Raw genomic sequence first — 22,004 nt, forward strand, 5'->3', positions numbered from 1 at the left:
TACTGTATGAGGATGTATTCTGATGGACGTGACCCTCTTCAATAATGAGATGAACCAAATCAGTTCCAACAGAGCAGTAATGAATAGAACCAGCTACACCCAGCGAAAGAACTCTGAGAAATGAGTGTGAACCACTACATAGAATTCCCAATCCCTCTATGTGGTATTCCTCTTCTTTAAAATAATAATATGATGGTTCTCTCTGGGAGAAGGTTTCTTGGGGAGGTTTTTCTGGAGGCAGCTTTAGTTTCAGTTAAGAGTAATAATCACCCAAAATGCAGCCAGCTGGTAAAATGCAAACGTTTATTTTCTCCTTCCAAAATAGCCCGGTTAGTTGAGGCCTCTCTCTCTGCTTGGTTCAAGAGCTCTTGCAGCTTTGTCCTTTGCTTCTCCCTCTGCTTTCTTCAGCCTCCAGAGCCAGCACCAAGTTGAATCTGTCTTGCCTCTGAGAGAGGGCTTCTGGCTCTCAATCTCCCAGTGTGCTCCTCTCCCACCCCAGTCAATGTTCCGGAGTAAAACTCCTCACTCAGAGAGGGCTTCTGGCTGAACTCACTTGACGCTCCCTTCCCAATCTAAATTCAGCTGAACTCTCTCCCAGAGCCTCTGTCCCAGAGAGTGGGATTGTGGGATATCTCCCAGTGTGTTCTCTGGCCCTAAGAGCTTCAAGGGAGGTGTGAATTCGGATATCTCATACTAAACCCTGAAATCTCCCAAACTTGTGAATTCCAATGAGTAAAAGTATGAACACAAGCATTGTATCAATTAGTTCTACTTAGTGCCTTGTTTCAGGTTCTGCCCCAAAACATCTCCTTGTAAGATCAGATCAATAATACTGAACCATGCCAAATTAGATAATTATTGTCTCTATCAACTCTAATGGCTTAACAGTTTGTAAAGAATCCAACACCTCTATTTTTGTCCACCTGCATTTTTGATTTCCTTCACAGGTTAATTGTACACTATTTCAAAGTCTGACTCTTCTTGTGCAACAAAACAACTATATGGACATGTATACATATATTGTATTTAACATATTTAACATTATTAGTCTACCTGCCATCTGGGGGAGGGGAAAAGAGGGGAAAAATTGGAACAAAAGGTTTTGCAACTGTCAATGCTGAAAAATGCTGAAAAATTACCCATGCATATATCTTGTAAATAAAAAGCTATAATTAAAGATAAAAAAATAGATTTTAACCTGTTTTTTGTTTTGTTTTATATTTTCCATTTTTGCATTGGTATGCAACAATTTGCATGCATGTAGAAATGTAGCTGCTTATGAAACCTAGCATCATCCAAATGGAATCTGAGAGCAAGTTACTGGATCCTAACCTCATCCAACATTCCTAAACTTTTCTCAAATACTTTCTAATGATAAGAGACACAAATGCTTTATATAATATAGGAGTACACATTTGGAAATAGTGGGGAAGGGAGTTACATTTGATTTTATTTCTAAAAATTTTACCTCTCCAAACCTACATAGGGAGATCATGACAAAAAAAAAAGGGGGGGGGAGGATTTTAAGATATTTGTTTTGTTTTTTTAAAATGCCTTTGGACCATGTGTTTATGTGCTCGCTGCACTTTCATAATAGTCACTTTTCTGGTAATTCTATAGAGTGTCTGTTATACAATGCTTTTTAATGCCAATTATTCTTTTATGCCATTATGACCATAATGATGACAATTAAGACTAAGCTATTTTCCTAAACTAATTTCTTGGAATGAACCAAGCAAGCCTAACCCAGACTTAATCTAGACAACATGCATTTTTTAGTCATGTGGTTTTTTCCTATGTGGATTGTTAAATCCATTTCCTTTGTGTGATTGAAGAGGCCCTGTAATATCTCAATTTAGAAATGAGAGAGATGATTACTAACAATCATTGATTTGGGGAGATTCAAAGTTCCCCCATTTCTAAAGTCATGATTTCAAAAGTTCAGTCTCTTAAAGGACATCATTAATAATGAGATTGCATTAACTTTCTTAATCTTATTCAAACCCCACCTAAGTGGGGAAACCATTGTGTTCTTTTTTTTTTTTTTTAATAATTTTTTATTGATAGAACGCATGCCAGGGTAATTTTTTACAGCATTATCCCTTGCATTCATTTCTGTTCCGATTTTTCCCCTCCCTCCCTCCACCCCTTCCCCCAGATGGCAAGAGTCCTTTACATGTTGAATGGGTTGCAGTATATCCTAGATACAATATATGTGTGTAGAACCAAACAGTTTTCTTGTTGCACAGAGAGAATTGAATTCAGAAGGTATAAATAACCCGGGAAGAAAAACATAAATGCAAGCAGTTTATATTCATTTCCAGTGTTCTTTCTCTGGGTGTAGCTGCTTCTGTCCATCTTTGATCAATTAAGGCTCTCTTTATCAAAGAGGTCCACTTTCATCAGAATACATCCTCAAACAGTATCATTGTTGAGGTATATAATGATCTCCTGGTTCTGCTCATTTCACTCAGCATCAGTTCATGTAAGTCTTGCCAGTCCTCTCTGTATTCATCCTGCTGGTCGTTCCTTACAGAACAATAATATTCCATAACGTTCATATACCACAATTTACTCAACCATTCTCCAATTGATGGACATCCTTTCATTTTCCAGCTTCTAGCCACAACAAACAGGGCTGCCACAAACATTTTGAAGCCATTGTGTTCTACTCAGGTTAGATGGGGATAAATTCTTTGAATACATTTCCCAAGACAAGTGATCGTCTAGATAAAGGAATAGTGTCTCCTTGATGTGTTGCTACTCTCAGCCCCTCATTGTAATATTTATTCTCTCATTAATTGCTAATCAACCAAATTGTTGTTGCTGTAGAGCTGTCGAGCTGGGGATCCAACTAGAAGTGATCATTTTGGCAATGCCTTCCCTCCTACCTTCCCTTTCTCTTTTTCTTTTCTTTCTTCCTTCCTTTATATAGTTTCCTACTCTTATCTATGAGTACTCTACCCAAAAGAATGTCTTTTTTTTTTTTTTTTTTTTTGATGGCTGAAACCTCTCAGTCCTTTGGGATTTACCAGATAGATTTTGGTCAGGCCACTGACTATCTTAAACCCACATCACTCTGATTCTCATTAATTAATAGGTCCCTACCAACCCCAGTTGAGCCCAGATTAACTCAAAATAAGTATAAATAGAAATTGTCTCTGTTTTGACCAAAAAAACCTGAGGATCTTCCCGTCCCAGATTGGATTTTTTTTGGGGGGGATGAGGGAGGGAACTGGGTAAAAGAGGCCATTCTTTGCCTCAGTTGTTACCTAGCTTTAATCACAGAATGGTGTAGTTTCAGTCAAACTGAGACTGTAAAAGACCTTAACTTAAAACAATTTAAACTTAACTTTAAAAGGCCCAAGTCTCCCCTTGCATCCAGAGTCACTAGACCCAGATGGCTTTGAAAGAAAAAGTGAGGTTGGTGATTTTGTGCAGTTCATCCTCACTGAAATCCAATCACTTGCATGTCATGGCAGCACCTCCTCATGTCATACAAAGGACAAACAATAAGAATATAACCAATAAGAGTTGATTGCCAGCCTCAGGGAACACTCCCTCTCTCTCCCAAAGGGTATATAAGCTGAGTCTACCTCCATGATTGTCTTTGACATTCAAGAATACTATTGTCCCTTTTATTAAAATGCTTACATTATTAATACAATGCTCAAATTACCCAGAAATTATGATTCTCTTTTTAAATATCACCGAAATTTAGTTCTTATCTTTGTTACAAGACAGGTAGGCAGAACTGTGGGAAAAGTGCTGGACCTGGAGTCAGGAAGATCTGAATTCAAATTCTGCATCAAGTTGTAAAGTTGTAAAGAAAATGCTACATGGGTAGAGGGAATATATTCATTTAGGAGTTGTTTTTATCAATGAAACTTCAGATCCCTATTGTGAAAATACCAAAAGTATTATGATCTCTGAATTGATTTCTACTATACTGGTACTACAATGTATCTGATTTTATTTTATATTCATTTTATAATTGGGTCTGCATTTACCAGATTTGAGCTTGGAAATTCAGATGGCTTAAGGAGAGCTCAGGAATTCGGATGACTTAGCTTAAAGTGAGTTTAGTTTAAAACAAAGCTTCTTACACTGTGAATCTCAACCCCACATGTGTTCATATAACTGAATGTGGAGATCATGAAATTATGATTTATTATCAGTAAATGTTTAATGGGTGGTACAAAAATTTCTCAGGTGAAACAGGGTCATGAATAGAAAAAGTTTAGGAAGTCCTGGTTTAAAAGAAAGGTTATCTCTCATACTGGTATCCCCTGGGGTACTTCATAGACATCCATTTATTTAGACCAACAAAATTACCATTTCCAAAAGATAAGGTTTATTCTTTCCTGTTTTTGTGTAGTTAAGGGAATTTTTATCTCTTCCAGGGAGAGAGCACATCTGTTAGTTAATGGTCCCCTAGCAAAGACTATAGGATACAGATGGGCCTCCATAAAATAATTAACATTTCTTAATTGTTAGAGAGGGAGCCATTAGCCTTACCTGAATGCCATCCCACTTTTCTCAGTACAACCAATCATAATGTTCCTGCTGCAACCCTACAATCTATCATCATTTCTTCAAGCCCAACAAGACCCTTTTTTTGATATACCTTATTCAAGAAAGTCCCTTCTTCTCTAGGGGCCATTACCTTTATTGAGGGAGCCAGTCTGAGCTGTTTTATTAACAGTTAAGTGCATTTTTCCCCAGAGACATTCCTCAGCTTCTCTTTATTGAATTTTACTCACCACACTATCCTTATTATATCCAAAGAGTTTTGGGGTGGAAATTAACTCAGACATCTGCCTATAAGATCCCCTTCTCTAATATATTGGAAGTTTTCAACAGTATTAAACAAGAGCATTTATTTAGTCCTCTAACTTTTCACGTCTAAACTGAAGAGTAATGAGCCAAGCAAACGTTTGACCTTTACTGGACACTGGAAATATTTGTTGGATGGCTGCACTATGGGCCATTATCCAGGAATCCAGCAGGCAGGAGTTGGAAAGAAAGGGTTTGCCTAAACATGCACGGGGCAAACTTCTCCCTCTATCTACCTGTTCTCTGCAGACACATCACAGACATAAACAATATATAGCTGCCTTTTGGGGGTATGCTAGGGTAGTAAGTTCTACCAGAATAAATCAGGTTCATTTTCTTTGCTGGGAAAATCTGTCTTGCTGTCCAGTCCAAGACTATTTCTTCACTAGGATTACTATATAACATTCAAGACAACACATAAAAAGCGAGTGATCTTTAAAAAAAAAAAAAAAGATTGTAGGAGAAATGGCAGGAATTTATATATCAAGAACAGAAGACATGGAATTCAGAAGAACTCTCTGGGTAGGGTCAAATTGCATATATTTTGATATATATGTTGCTTTCCTAGAAAGAATGTAAACTCATTAAGAGTAAAGCAAATACTATTAAATTAAAAACAAAGATAATCGATGGCTGAGAAGCAGCCCCACTAATAACAAGGTTTCCAGTGAATAGAAAGAGAATGGGAAAAAAATCTTGAAGTTTCAATCAACTTAGCTTAGCTTTTACAAATTCAAAGTCACAATCCTGTAGACCATCTTCCTCCTCTTGTCTCCAGAAGTGTTTGTCTCTCAAACCTTCAAACCCAGATGTAAACAAATAAGAACACTAGCTTTTGAGTATTAGATGAAAGTTGAGGTGTCCTGAATGAAAAACAGCAAGAAGATAAATCTGGCTGGACTAAAAGAGTGTGGGAAAGGAAGTCATGTCTAATGAAGATGGAAAAGTAAACAGAAAACTCCTCTATCTCTAATCCTAACCCTTCTCCCACAAAATACTATGTACTTAGTATAGTTGTAAATAGTTAACTCCACTGTCTTTGTAAGATAATAAAATTGTGAGTCACCCATTTATATCTAATTTTTAATCATGCCAGTTCTTGATTATCTCCTTATCTCCTTAAGTTGATTTATTTTTCTTTCTAAAGAAGGTGAGTAGAGAAATTAATTTAGATGCTTGTCTGCAATAAAATGCACTTATTTTACTCTTGTTTGGGATTCTCACCAAAGTCAAAAATCCCTTTATATTTTCCCAATGCTAGAGAATTTATGTGTGTGCTTTCTAGATAGCTTCATTCTCTGCACATGGCACATTCAGGTTATAAAAAAACAAATGTTTATTGGGAACAAATTTACTTAGAAATACTAATGAAAAGTTTTAGTTTCCCCTATCTCCAAGTTTTTAAAATGTTAGGAGGAGAAAGGGTATGGGCTGGAGAAACTCATACTGTAATAATATTTTATCCTGGAGGCAATAGAAAACCATTGCAGTTGGCTGAGTAAGGGAGTCACATGGACAATTAAGGAAAATTATTTTGACTACATTGTGTTGGGTGAATAGATGTGGGAAGAGACTTGAGATAGGAACCCAATTAGGAAGATGTTGTAATAGTCTAGGCGAGAAAGTGATGGGGGACTAAACTAAAGGGATAACTGCAGGAGTTTAGAAAAGGGATTGGATATAAGAGATGCTGTGAAGATAGAAAAGTCAAGATTTATCAACTTATTGGATATGTGGGGGAAGGGAATATGAAAAGTCTATATAATAGAAAATTCTACGTAATAATAAGATAGTGGACCTGACACACTGAAAGGATGATGGTGCTTTCAGGAGAAATAGGGAAATGGTGGAAAAAATGGGAGCGTTTAGAAAGATAATGAGTATAATTTTAGAAGGGTTGAATTTAAGGTCTCTTGGTTATCAATTTGAAATGGCAACTGGTGATGTGAGACTGACACTCTGAGGAGAGAATGAGGCTGGATCTAGATCTGAAGTCATCTGCAAAGAAGTGCTAGAATTTAACTCTGGGGAGCTGATGAGGTTATCAAGAGAACCTAAAGAGGGAGAAGTCAGGACAGAACCTTGAGGAATACCTACAATTAAAGGCATGATGATAAACCACTAAAACAAAGTGAGGGGAAAAAAAAACAACACAGATGAATCAGAATTAAGATTCTGTGTCTTAATTTTAAGATTAAATATCTTAAACCCAAAGAGTATCTAGGAAGAGATAATGGTCAATGGATTGAGAAAAGGCCATCTGATCGATGGACATTAATTTTGGAGAAAGCAGTTTCAGATAAGTGATAAGGTTTAGAGCTATACTGTAAAAATTTTAGGAGAGAAAATGGAAGCAGCAATCTTAAATAACTTTTTCAAGAATTTGCCTTGGAAATTCCATTATGCCATGCTACTTCTAACCACATGACAGAACACGTTTCACATGCTTACAAAAATAATGAGGCAGAGAATCTCCTCTGTAATGCTTCAGTGTGATGGTAGATAGGTGATTCTGGATTTTTACTAAAGCAAAGTGATCCTCTGGAAGGAGCTTTCAACATGTAAAGGCTTCCTCTATAATCCATCATTAGTATGTTAAACAAAGACCAGAATAATTAACTTCAGAAAAGTTCATTAACAGATTAAACTCTGGATATTACTTTTTTAGACACACACCTCTATAGTTAAAGAGAGATGTATACCCACTTAAATAACTGATCTTTAACACAGTAACTGGACAAGGTTTATGGTTACTGTAATTATGTCTAAACCTTAAATTAAATTAACACAAAAATGATACTAGGCCTTACATATATAATTCCTTTTTAAAACTTCCAAAACCTCTTCATATTGCACACCCTGAATCTCAAAACTGAGATAGTGGAGAAATCACGAGAGTCCTAGTACAAATAATGTAGCATTTCACATTAGTTAAGTTGAAATGTGAGGAGAGAAATTTTGACATGAAGCAAAGGATGAGCAAGAAGAACTCAAGCCAATGGCCAAAAGGGAATTAGGTTCTTTATTTATGTCAAAAATTCGACATGCTAGATGAGTCACATAAAGTTTTCCCAAGTTCAACGTTTCTATATGGAAGAGGAAGCCAAAAAGGAACTCAAAGAAAGCACAAGTGACACAGGCATCATTCCCTGCCTCCCCTTCGAATGAAATATGAAGCTCAGGTCCTTAGCCCCCATTCTAAAGCCCAGAGTTTGGGGAGAAAACAAAGCTGACCAGATGCAAGTCAGTATGATACAATGGAACGCATTTGGAGACAAAGGATCAATGAAACTCTAGGCTCCACCACGGGTCATACTACCTGTGTGAGTTCTCTAGGCCTCAGTTTCCTCCCGTGTAAAATGGAGACGAGGTGAACAGAAAAAGTCTTCATCGCTAATGCTAAGAAGAGCTTCAGGATGTTGCTCTCCAGACTTTAACATTGAGACGCGCAAGAAACTATCTACCGCTGGGAGATTGCTTTAAAAATGCAATTATTTAGTCTCCTTCGTAGCCGCCCCTTCGGACCCCCATCCCAGTCCCGGGGACTTGGGGAGGGGGAGCTTTTTGGTGTGGTTGGGGCGCGGGGCGCGCGGCCTCCCTTCCAGATGCCCCAGCCCTTCCCCGTGCACCGCGAGCCCCGCGGGCTTAGCTATGCAAGAGTTAAAGTCCGGGGTCCTCAAGTTACCAATATGGCCTCAGAGTTTGCTAGATATCCTCTGGGCTCTTCCCCTTGCAACGCTTCCGCGGGGCAGGCAGGACGGAGGTGGCCCCTGGCCCCAGCCTGTCCTCCCCGGCCCTGCCTGCCCTCCAGATTCCCCGAGCACCCTCCCACCTGCCCGCCCGCGCCCGCCCCGCTCCCGGCCTGCCCGGCGCAACTAGGGCGCCCAGAGAGGCCGAGGGCAGGCGAGGTGAGCAGCCGGTACCTCCAAATGCCTGGCGCCTCCAGAAGAGCCCCAGGAGGGCGGCGAGGACGGGAAGTAGGCCAGCAGGGAGCCCCTTCATCCCGCCAGGAAGCGCCCCCACGCCCCGGGCACATTCCAATCGCGAACCGCAGCCGGGGCTACCTGCGCGGCTCGGGCCCCTCCCCACGGGCGCTCAGACCGCGCAGCGCGGGCCCGACCGGGCCGAGCCGAGGGGCGCCGCCCCCTCCCTGCACCAAGCCGGGCCGGGGCAGTGGGCGGAGGAAAGGGGAAATGAAGGAGAATTTTGAGCTGCAGCTGTTCTACTTTATCAGGCCTCCCCGCAGTGGAGAGGTCCCTTCTGGAGATCTGGACTGTGGACTTCAGAGCTGAAGTTGCCTCTGCTGAGGAGAGAGCTGCCGGGGGCTTCCCCGGGAGGTAGTTCTGGAGGGCCTCTGCTCAAAGGTGCGCATCTCATAAAGTATATCCGTTCTTAAAAGTGATTTCTTGGGCATCACTTGTGCTCATAATCCTAACATTTGGTGGAGGAGAGGATTCCTGGTCCCCAGGTATTACAATTTTCGCTGAGTTTGAGAAAACAAACCCCGTAAAGTGAGGTTGTTTTTGTTTTTTTAAATCAGCAATAACTTCGTTATTATAGCAAACTCCTTATCAAGTAAGCAAATATGTGTTAAGCTACATACTCCAGGCATTGTGTTAATGGCTGGATGAAGCGCTGTCCTGAAGGAGCTCACATTAAAATGAAAACAATTATGTGCAAAAAAGATAGGTATGTGTAGACATATAGATATAGATCTATCTTAAATAAATCTATAAGATAGATAATCTATCTTATAAGAGAGATAAGATATTTTATAGATAGATAATAAAATATCTATTTTTTTGAGTAGGAGATTCTGGGGAAATCACTTAACTTTTCATTGAAAACTTTTTAGAACTTATAAAGAAAGTACCAACTTGGTAGAATTTATTTACTAGGCAACTTAACAGCATGGCCCCTTCCTACCTTTTTAGTCTTCATACACCTTCCTTCCCTTCTGAAACAAGGCATTCCCTACCAGGCAGAGTGGTCATAGAGTTGGAAAGGCAGCATCCTGCCTGAGAGGTTAAGTGGTCATAGTGGAAGGCCACTCGACAATACAAGGTAGTATCGATTCTCTAATAAACCAACTGAATGAAAGAACTATAGGCCTTCAAGATAGGTAGATATCTCTGGTCTGGTCTGGTGAAGGAAGTATTTATGAAGAACAGGTTGCACTGAGTCAGAACCTATGGCCACAATTTAATTAAGGAAAGAGAAACCGAGGGAGATGGGATGGCATTTCTGATAGTGAGAATAGTACCCACTAAATGACACAGTATGTCAAAACAAAATCCCAAAGTTGGAAAACACCTTAGAAATCATCGTCTAGTGGGAACACTACTGTATTTGGAAATCAGAGGAACCAGGTTTCAATATCCATGTTTTGCCCTTTGTTGTTTAGTCTTGATTAAATCTTTAAACTTCTTAGGATATCAGTTTTGTCATCTGTATAATGAGAGGATTGGACTAAATCTTGGGCCTAAATGATCTCAACACAAACTAGGCCATTCTTCTAACACTCTTCTCTAAACATACTATAGTTTGCCAATTATTTTTTTTAATGCAGTACCTTAAACTAGATACATTACTCCATGATGCTATTATGACAAAAATATCTCCTCTCCAATACTGCTGCCAAATATATATTTACTGCAGTGCAGAAATTAAAAGGCAAAAACCTAAGTTTTATTAGGCTCAAGCATAGATCCAGGCCTTAGAGCAAAAAACCAAACAAATTTGCATAACCATTTGTATTCTAATAAATTTTCTTATAGCAAAATTATGTCAGAAAGACAGAGAAAAATAATTGTTACATATTGTACATATGAATATCTCATACATTCCTCTTAGGCTATAAAAATTAAGAGACAAATTCATATTAGCATACTTCCTTAAATGTCATAAAAGTTTAAAAGAGATAAAATTTCATCTATCACCTAAGGAAACAAATCCTAGGTAAAATAAGTCACATATAGACTAAAATATATTTAGAAGATTCATAAATAGGCTAAATTGAGGGGGAAATTTTACATGTTTTCAAGGAATCAGGTACAGTTGAAATTCTTCCTCTGCTTTCTGATCTGAGGAAAATATAAGGACTTAAGTAAATTTTCATATTCCATGGGACAAGTTTCAATCATTCAGCAACTTTTCAACTAAAAAAATATTTTGAACTTCTCTTAACATTACTATTCCATGAGACGTTTTGGTCAAGTGAGGTCTATATTAACAAAAGGTAGGCCTTTAGTCAACCAAAACTTGCAAAACAATGGCCCTTAACCCTGAATAATGTTAATTCACAAAAAAAGAAATTTTAAAAACTCCCATTATAATGTGTATTCTATTCACTGAATACAGATGTAGTGTGACCAGTACAGAATATTATACTATCAATAGTTTATAGTTGCATCCCTTATTGACCATTAGCCCTTTATAATTTTCAGAGGGCTTTCATATACCTTATTTCACTTGACCTAAACTGCATCACAATAAGATAATGCAGATATTATATTATCGCCATTTCACAGCTAAGGAATATGAAGCCCAGACAGGTGATCTAATATATGTATACCTTCCTCTTGGCACTTTGCTCATAGTGGGGATGAAATTAAAGCTTGGAGGTTCTCTTCTACACAGGCATCTAGCCCAGATCCTTGTTCTCATTAACTTGCAGCAAATGAGTAAAAAAGTTAAATAGGTCCAGTGGAGGGGGGTGGGGAAGTGGACAGGAATAGGTTGGTATCTAGACTTTCTCCACAGCTATCTCATCCATTGTCCTTCCTTGTAGGCCCACTCTGTTTCATCCTGAAACTTTCTCGAGTCCCAGTCCTGCATTGTCTCAGCAATTTAAATTTGAAATGCATGATGTCCTACTAAGTGCTAAAGAACCCCTGCCTAACCTGCAAACATGTTAACATCAGCATATTTAACCATCTCAGTAAATAACGCCAAACCTCCAACATTTGTGCATTTTGTCCAAGGGATTGCCAAGTGATTTTTCCTAAATATAACCACTTTCAGTTGAGAAAACGACAATTTCATACTGTCTTCTTGAGAACGGGTCTCTCTCTGACTTTTTTTTGGATCTCTAGTGTTTAGAAAATTGCCTGGAGTATAGTAGGTTCTTAATAAATGCTGGTTGACTAATTGACTGAAATTTATTATCTTGCTAAGAAAGACTATACCTGCTGGTAGCAACTTCAATTTATTAAGATATAGATTGAGTTTTTTAATAGCTTTTTAGGCTTGCTGAGAGCAATCAGTGGCATTGCAAGGTTGGAAAGGAAAAGAGGAGGGAGTCTCAGAGTGTGAAAGCCTGAACATCCCAATAATTAATAAAGATCAGATTTGTTCCTTTGAGAAAACGAGTTTCTCTGTGGGTAGTAATTTCTAATAGAGGGGAGACTTTCTTCAAGATAGTATCAGTCTAGGGCAGCTAGGTGGTACAGTGGATAGAAGTCAGGGGGACCTGAATTCAAGACACTTAATACTTCCTAGCTGTGTGACCCTGGGCAAGTCACTCAACCCCAATTGCCTGAGGGGAAAAAAAAATAGTCTCAGTCTGGCTTACCCTTCTGTTACCAGGAGGAAGGGAAATAAAGAATAGCCTGGGAGTCCCCAATAACATACCTCCATAGTTTGTTCATTGGCCTCTGAGGTGGTTGTTTTATCTGGGGAAATACTTCCCCCAAATTCACAGTATTCATCTTTATCCTTTTCCACAAAAGCAATAAGGATATTAGCAAAATGTCAATTCGTGGTATATTTCCCCAAATTTTAAAAATTGCCATTAAAATATGACAAATTTGGCACCTTAAAGGAACCATTTCAGTAATCATTCTTGATACTAACCTGGAAAGTTTGCATCTAATACAAAACTTCCCCAAATGTTCAATGGGACTTTGCTAAAATTAATTGAATGTGAGTGAGAAATGGGGGGAAGGTAAAGTAAAGGCAGCACAGTGTAGTGGATAAAGTGTTAGGCTTGGAGTCAGAAAGTCTCATCTTCAAGAGTTCAAATCTGACCTCAGATACTTATTAGCTGTGTGACTCTGGGCAAATCACTTAATCCTGTTTACCTCAGTTCCTCATTTATAAAATGAGCTAGAGAAGAAAATGACAAACCACTTCAGTATCTCTTCCAAGAAATCCCCAAATGAGGACCACAAAAAGTCAGACATGACAGAAAAACAACCTAAATGACCATCTGGCTTTATCTAGTACTCTATTCATTGTTCTACTTAGCTACCTAGCCTAGAAGAATAGTAAATGAGACAGGTCATACCAGAGAAGACTGAGAGTCCCTTGGACAGTGAAGAATCAAATCAGTTAATACATAAAGCAGTTAATTCAGATTATTAACTGGAAGATTAAATATTGAAGCTGAAGCTTAAATACTTTGGCCGTATAATGAGAACATGTAACTCGTTGGAAAAAGCCCTGATATTAGGAAAGATAGAAGGCAAGAGGAAAAAGGGATGGCAGAAGATGAGATGAAAAGATAGTATCATGGAAACAATGAATATCAACATGGACAGACTTCAAGAGATAGTGAAGGATCAAAGGGCGTGGCATGCTATGGTCCACGTGGTCTTGAAGAGCCAGATGTAACTGAACAACTGAACAACAACAGATGTGAATTCACTGAAGGCAGATGAGTATGTTCAGTTCTTTGTCTCTTCCTAACACTCAGAGCTAAGTGTTTCATGTAGACTTGTTAAATGATTGATTTGGTTACAGTGAGGGAAAGGTGCAGCTGGATGATAATAAGTTTCAGAGCTCAGAAATAGCTACTCCAACCAAGAAGTCTTCTCATCTGCCTGGCTGCTTTGGAAAGAGTAATAATTTACCCATTGAGAAATCAGAAATAAAAATGAAAGCACAAAGGAGAAATTTTAAATTATTTAACACTATTTAGAATTGCTTCAAATTTTTTATATATACAGGCATTTGTTACATTAATCAAATAAATAACCGTATATAAAGCACTTTAAGCATATATGTGAGCCATTATTAATAACAAATGTTTACTGAGCATCCATGCTGGGCACTAAGGATATGGCTTAAATGTTTCCTGAAATGGAAAAAAAAAGAGAAACTGTATTATTATCTTTTTCATCAGAATATGATCTTCTTGACAGCAGAAATTGTCTTATCTTGTAAGTACTTAATAAATGCTTTATTTATTAATTCATATATTAATTCATTCATTTATTCCCTTAATTAAAAGAGCTTACCTCCTCAGCAGTCTCTATAGTAAGCCAATAAGCACTCATCATTCGAAAGTATTTATTTAACACTAACACTGAATTTCCCCAATATTTTCATCAAATCAATCTTGATGTTTTCATGTATTCTGACCCAGGTAAGCAAATGCAGTGCTGTACACTAAATCTCTGAAAGCTGCCCACTCCTTTTCTGCTCCACAGTTGCCAACTATTTGTGGGTTTAACTTACCCTCCAACATAACAACAAACTGTTCCTTCTCAGAGAAATGCACTAATTTGTTGACATTAATTCTTCCATTAGTCTTTTTGCCTTGGGGCCATCTTTGTTGAATAAAAATATTCAGCTTGGAGAGGATAAGTCTATGATTAGTCCAGCACTCTGCAGCACACATTACCTTTGTCATTCTCATGTTCTGTCTCTTCTCCTTGCAATCACAGTCTATTATGCCAATGTTTACTGCAAGGATACATCTATGAAATTCTATTGTGTTTAGATAAACAGAATACATTGTTGGTCATGAGATGCACAAGTCTTCAGTAATAAGTGATTATTGCTGTTGCTTTTTCCAATTCCATTCCTCCCAAGTACTCCCTGCCATGTCTGGTAATCAGCCTACTCTAAAGTCACAACAAGCTTGTTTCTCTTTTGGCACATGATGATAAATGTCTCTGGTTACTCATAAAATTTTTCTTTGACCTTATCATGATGGGAGCAAGGGCATTGATGATAGTGGTATGGAATTTTCCTGCAAGTGGCAATCACATTGTCATGAATTTGTCATTTGCTCCTTGTGAAGGCATATGAACTTCTTTATTAGATTAATTTTGAATGCAAAACCTACACCAGTTTCATGATGCTTGTGCTAATTTTGTCCTAATAATTAACACCAAAAACACACAGGTACACCATCAGCCAGCACATCATCCATATGTGGAACCATTGGTTACAGCAAATGGTGGAATTTTATTGCTATGGATACAGCACTATACATGGCAGGATACTTTCCAGGGATGTATTCATTGATAATGAGGTTGAGACACATATTGCCAGAGTTAACTCAGTATTTGAAACATTCTGAAGGAATATGTGAGAGAGGAGAAGTATTAAACTGAGTACCAAACTGATGGTTTACAGAGCAATCTCATTGTTATATACTTGGGAAACCTGGACATTGTGCCAGTGCCATGCCAGAAAACTGAATCACTTTCATTTGAATTATTTTAGGAAGATTCTGAAGATAACCCGGCAGCATAAGATACCAGACACTGAGGTCCTTTCTTGAACTAAACTACCAACCATTCAAACTCTACTGAAGAGAGTGCAATTCCATTGTGCCGGCCACACTGTTCACAAAGGGCAAGAAATTACAAGGTGGTCAGAAAATGTGACACAAAGACACCCTGAAGATCTCAAGAATTTTAGAATTGATTGTATGGCACAGGACTGCCAAGCATGGCGTGCCCTCATCAGAGAAGGTGCTGTGTTCTATGAGCAAAGCAGAATTGAATTAGCTTAGAAGAAATGCAAGATGTGCAAAGTTAGAGAATCCACCCTAAATGTCAAGGATTATTTGTATCCAACCTGTAATCCAATCCAGAATATTGCAGGATCATATTAGTCTGATCTGTCATAATCAGACATACTAATAGTGATGTCATTTTGGTCCTCTTCGAGAACAAGGGACAACAACTAGAATCTCCTGTCTTTTACAGCAAGCTTTTCTTAAACTTTCTCAAGTCTAGTGCCTCTGTTAATTAATCCCTATTCATCTTGTATGTAGTTTACTTAGTGTATATTTGTTTGCATGTTGTCTTCCCCATTAGATTATGAGCTCCTTGAAAACATGAACTATCTTTTGCCTTTTTTTGTGTCCCCAGCACTTACACAGTGCCTGCCACATAGTAGAAGCTTAATAAATGTTGATTGATTAATAGGTCTTTCTAACTTCAGGCCTAGTCTCTTTCCATTGTACACTGGACATATTTCTAAGTTTAATCTTTATTATTTACATTTCCTTAAGTCCAGACAATCAACCAAACAATAAATCAAGTCATGTCCTATAATTTTCCAGTTCCCAAGGTATAAATGCTCACTAAAAATGTAATAATTGGCTCTCACGAATTAGTAGAGTTGGTTCCAACACACCACTGCCACAGACTAATACAATTTAAGAAGAGGCAAAAAGATATCATTCTAGTCTGCTAACTTTTTTTTTTTCTGGGAACAGAAAATAGCACCCTTCTGATTCCCCTCCTGGATAGAAACAGTCTCCTTGTGAGAAGAATGAGCACAGAAGGTCCTCAAAATATTTGGATCCTCATCTAGATAGACCTATGGGAACACACATAAGCCACACAAGCAACATCAACACCCTAATAATTGTATTTCTTAATAGAGCTGATTACGAATGTGTGTCGTTTCAGAATCACTAGTCTGTATAATCTGGTGATCAGCTGCTTGTAAATCAAAGGTCAAAAATCAACAAATTTGAAGAAATGACAAAGATGAGAAGTCATTTCATGGAATTATTTGAGCTCCATCCCAATCTAATTAAACAAGGATGTGAACAAAAGGAACATGGATAAAAGTAAAAACATTGACTCAGTCACCATTTCTTAGGAGAGTTTAATGAATATAAAAGATTTTTCTAATGAGGAGGCTGGGAGAGCTCAAAAACTGCCTCAGCCAGAAAATATTTGATCTCCACGCCAATCTGAAAAAAGTGGCATGCAAAGGGAGCATGCACAACTCTAGAGAACAAGCTCATTTGCAAAACATTACAGAGAGAAATGACAGAGGATTGTAAATGGTATTGGCCCACAAATCAACAAAAAGTAGTGGTTAAGAAAGCTAGTCAGCAAAAAGCTTGTCACGAGATGTAAGTAAATCAGATCATTCCAAGAATATTCATAAATGAAGCTGGAAGGAGAAATATAAATAGGTGTGAAATAGATACATTTTGCTATCATTCTATTTTAAAATTCTATAAAAAAACAAACAAACAAACGCATTGCTACACTAAGATTCTAAGCTTTTTTTTAGCAACTCAATGGGCCATAAGAGAAAGTGGAAATGATATGTAGGAAGGGGAAGTTGAGAAGGCCAATGGGACTAAAATAAATAAATGCAAACAATAACACAACAAAAATGAAAACAACAAAGTTTTTAAGGCATTTAGAAAATAATAAGCAAAATGTGAATCAAAACAATTTTGAAGTTTCACTTAATCCCCAGAAAATTTGCAAGGATGATAAAGATAAGATTAGACTGTGTGGAGGGATTGTAGAATATCAGGTACATGAATGCACAGTTGGTGGAGTGGTGAACTAGTTCAACAACTTTGGAAAATAATTTGGAAACTGACTAAAATATTAACTTTTTTTACCAAAAGATCCTGTTACTAAGTATCTTCCCCAGGAAATCAATGGGAAAAAAAAAAAGAATAAAAAATAAAGGCTCCATATATTACAAAATATTTTAATAATAGCAAAAATTAGAAACAAAGTAAATGCTCACCAACTGGGGAATGGCTAAACAAATTGTTGCCCATTAAGACAATGAAATAGTACTATGCTCTAAGAAATCATGACAATGAAGATTATAGACAAGACATGTGAACTGTTGCAAAATAAAGTAAGAATAATCAGGAAAACAATATGTACATTGACTACAAAATATAATGGAAATAAAGTCAACAATTAATGGTCCAAACTGAATACTATAAAATTATAATGTTATTTGTCTTTTGTTTTCAAAGAGGACCAATGACATCATGAGTGATGTCTTTTTCCCCCTGAGGGAATTGGAGTTAAGTGACTTGCCCAGGGTCACACAGGAGGGTTTTCCTGACTCCATTCCTAGCACTGTATCCACTGTACCACCTAGGTGTTCATTGAGAGATATAAGAAGGTACCTCCTTTGTTTATTTACATAAGTAAAGAATTATGGGTATGGAACATTGCATATAATATTGGATTTGAATGATATAGTTTTACTATCTAATGTTTGTTGCAAAACTTTTTTTTCTTCTTTTAAATTTTTTTTGTTGTTGTTATAAGAGATAGCACTCAGGACAGAGGGAAAAAGAGTGCTAAAAGGGCAATGTGGATGATGCAAAGCAAAATATTCAATAGGACTATTTTTTAAGAGAGCACCACAGAAACATAAAATTTGAGATAGTTGAAATTCAGTTTCTTCATTTTATAGGTCAGGAGACTGAGAGCCAGAGAGTTAGATATCTTGCCTAAGGTCATACAAATAGCAAATAGCAGAATTAAGATTCAAACCTGGATTCACTAACTTCAGGTTATCTTACTGTGTTTGTCTCTGACTTCCCTTGGAAAGCAGGATGGGCTGCTTTGTCTTCCCTACCTTCTTACAGACACTTTTCCTCTTGGGGCCTCCATTTGTAACATAAAAAAATTGTATAATCTCATATGTTACTAGGATTCTAACATTAATCTCAACAACAGAATTGGAAAATCTCCAACATATAAATGGGATAGTTTTGAATAATCTTTAGGGAAGCTTTAAGTGTTTGGTTTTCTTTCCAAGAGTTGGGTAGTGATCCCTGGGTAAATTAGAGAATGTTAATTAGTGAATTCTCCAAAGATATTTGACTAATACCTGCCAAAGTGAGAGGATTTATTATTATTTCCCTTAAGAAAACTGCTATTCCTCTTCCTGAAATCAGGTCCAATTTATTTTTCAAATGCTTCAAAAACAGCATGGTCTCTAGCCAGTTTCTGTGCTGTAAAAGCTGTCTGGATTCTGTAGAATCAGGATGCCTGGTATCATGGCAGGCTCCTCATTTGTCATCAATTATCACCTTTTCTAAATATGAAACTCTTAAAGTATATTTCTCCCAAAATTATATCCTACTTGATAATCAATGATTGCTCAGTTTAGCTAAAGTGAAAGTGGATTAAAAAAAAAAAAAAGAAAAAGAGATATAAAATCACCAGTACCAGAGTAAGTACATCTTATTCATTCCTTCATTTAAGCAATATCTACTGGGGCTTTCTACATGCAAGTCACTATTTTAGGTGGCATAGAGGATACAAAGAGGTATGTGCCCTCAAGAAACTAGAAACCTAATGCATTAAAAAATACATATTAATTGATACAATACAAGAGACAGGTGGCACAGCAGATAAAAAAATGTTCATCTTCCTGAGTTCAAATCTAGCCTTAGACACTTACGGTTATGTGACTCTAGGAAAGTCACTTAACCCTGTTTGCCTCAGTTTATCCATCCATCAAATGAAATGGAAGAGGATGGCAAATCACTTCAGTAATTCTGCCAAGAAAACCCCAAATGGGGTCATAAGACAGTAGGATACAACTGAAAAAAAGAACAAGAATAACAAAAGTGAGTTGTGGAAAATACTAAAAGGAAGATGAAGATGTCAAAGGACTGGACTTCTGATTAGCATAATGGCATATGTCATTTCCCTCAGCCAAAGTTTTCCCTAGGTGCATTAGAATTCAGTTGATTTTGTCCCTGTTCGTGGTTTCTCCTAGAAACATTCATTGTAATTCATGTTTAGATCTTACAGGAAAAGCAAGGTCTGTTTTTTTCTTGGTCCTTGAACACACTTCTGTTTGGTTGAGGAATGCAGTACTATTTAGATCTAGTCAAGCACTCAGGATAATATTGAACAAAGGAAAGGTTTAATTCCCAAGACAAAAAATGCAAAACACAAAAGATTTCCATTTCAGCCCATAAATGATTAAGACAACTCTCATTTCCTTTATAATGAACTCTCATCTCCCCAGAGACCTGTAGCATACTCCATCCTTATATTTAACCACAGGGTTGAGGATTTTCATCAAATAAAAAAAAAATCTTTTTTTTTTTATGACAAACCTTTCGTAGTCTTCTCAATCCCCAAGCTCCAAACCTTTACAATCCACATAGCTCACAGAACAGGGTAGTTCCTCTGCATTATTGTTCTATCATTTGTTACTCCTTAGCTGACTCCTTGATCTTAACTTCTTAGAACCCGCAGTACCCTTTAAGGCTCAGATCAAATGCCAATATAAAAAGCCTAGCACAGTGACTGGCACATAATAAGTACTATATACCTACTAACTATTTTTATTACTATTATAGGATTTCACCAGCACAAATGACATTATAGAAGATGGCATTTGCTGATGTAGCCTAATGACTTGCAACTGAAATCTTCTATATGTGTTGTTTCTGTTATAATGTGAGAAAAAAATTTAATTTTAGTTTTGTATTCCAACATAGTTCTTTGCACATAGTAAATGCTAAATACTGAGAAGCAAAAATATTTTTTCATTCATTCATATTATATACCAGGCACTGTGTTAAGCACTAAATATAAAGTCAAAAATGAAATTAACCTTTCCCTCAAGGAGTTTATTAGAATACTCCAAGGTTTCTCACAAAAATTAAGTTTTTAGACTTAACAGAAAATAATATTTACAGGCCATTAATCAATATTTAGATCTTTTGGGAACAGGCAAGGTCTGTTTTTTTCTTGGTCCTAAAATATACTTCTGTTTGGTTGAGGAATTTAGTACTATTTAGGGCCTTCAAGTTCTGGTCAAGCACTCAGGATAATATTGAACAAAGAAAATTCACTGATAGTCAAAAGTGGGGTACACCTAGGCTTGAAGGGGAGGTTATTCATCTCTCAGCAAACTGCCACCCTCAATCCTCAGCTTCATTAGAAAGCTTCATTATCTTCTAACTTTACAATTGTTTCTCTGCTAGATTTTAGGATGGGTTGCCAAGCCACCCACACAGTGATGAGTTTTCCCAGATGGCCAATTCAGATTAGTAAGCATGTATCCACAAGCCCACCCAAGAGGCCAGTCCATTTTGGAGCCCATGGAGGAGCCCCCTGCTGTGGGATAAAGCTCAAGGGTAACTCAGCTGTTCATTCCCTTTACCAGAATCCTCTAAACTTTGTAGAAATAGGAAAATCAGAGACTGCTGTGGCCATCCTTCCCCCTTGAGAGGCCCTGGTGCCTCAAACATAACACAAGAAGGCACCAGGACTCATTAGGAGAGTACATTTTTTTTGCTGAATTGACTTTTTCTTAAGTGAAGCCATTTTCTGGTTCTACTAGCTAAAGTAGAAGAAACCACAGGAAACTATATTTGACTATATTGTAACCAGAAAATTGGCTTAGCTCTGCCTTCCAGAAACTCATTTGCTGCTATGTTATCCCTCTCCTTTATGCTGCTTAAATATATGATTTAACCCTGTCCCTTTTGTCCTTCAGCTTGGTGAGATGTGAGAAGCAAAATGTCCTCTAGCAACCCTACAATGCTCATGAAAAAGTGATATTTAGAACATACTGTACAAGAGAAAAATGTTAAGAGCATCCTTTCCTTTGTTGACTTTTGTGGGGTCTCTTTCTGGAGCACCTGTGGATAATCCTGAGCATGAGGTGTCATACAGGAAATAGGAAAAATCCCTGGAGGAACAGCAGGAAAGCATCTAAATTCTAAAAAGGATATAACTGAGTACAGAAGAATATGTTAGAACTGGAGAGAGTTCAGAAGTCATTTAATCCAACCCCCTCACTTTACAGAAGAATCATAGCACCATCAGAGAAACTAAGCGGCTTGTCTTCTGGTACACAGGGAATAACAGGATTGTAGATTTAAAACTGAAAGGGGCCTTAGAGGCCATCTAGTTCAACTCTATCATTTCACAGATAAATAAACTTAGTCCCAAAAGAGTTAAGCGAATTGCTTTAAGATCACACCATTAAGACTACCAGATAAGAGGCACAATTTGAATCCAGAACTTCTGTCTAAATCCTTTACTCTTTCCACCATATTAGTTTGCCTCAACAGAATCCCTTGCCAGGAATAATGAGCTCAGGTTTTATACAGGCTCTTTGGAGCCATTTATCCATTTATCTCTCTCCTTGCTTCTTCCTCCCAATCATGT

At 37.5% G+C, this 22,004-nt stretch overlaps 1 protein-coding gene across 1 annotated transcript; it reads left to right on the forward strand.

Moving 5' to 3' along the window:
• Positions 1 to 8,460: 8,460 nt before the first annotated feature.
• LOC127550186 (translation initiation factor IF-2-like) lies at positions 8,461 to 17,921 on the forward strand. The gene is made up of 2 exons (XM_051978920.1): positions 8,461 to 9,200; positions 15,292 to 17,921. The coding sequence occupies exon 1, from the start codon at positions 8,526 to 8,528 to the stop codon at positions 9,126 to 9,128; it is 603 nt and encodes a 200-aa protein (XP_051834880.1). The 5' UTR covers positions 8,461 to 8,525; the 3' UTR covers positions 9,129 to 9,200; positions 15,292 to 17,921.
• The last annotated feature ends 4,083 nt before the right edge of the window (positions 17,922 to 22,004 follow it).

This window comes from Antechinus flavipes, chromosome 1 (genome assembly GCF_016432865.1).
Source record: "Antechinus flavipes isolate AdamAnt ecotype Samford, QLD, Australia chromosome 1, AdamAnt_v2, whole genome shotgun sequence".
Lineage (NCBI taxonomy): Eukaryota > Metazoa > Chordata > Mammalia > Dasyuromorphia > Dasyuridae > Antechinus > Antechinus flavipes.

Excerpts from the sequence above, each read along its gene's own strand:
- LOC127550186 (XM_051978920.1), top strand. The coding sequence starts at position 8,526 with ATGGCCTCAGAGTTTGCTAGATATCCTCTGGGCTCTTCCCCTTGCAAC.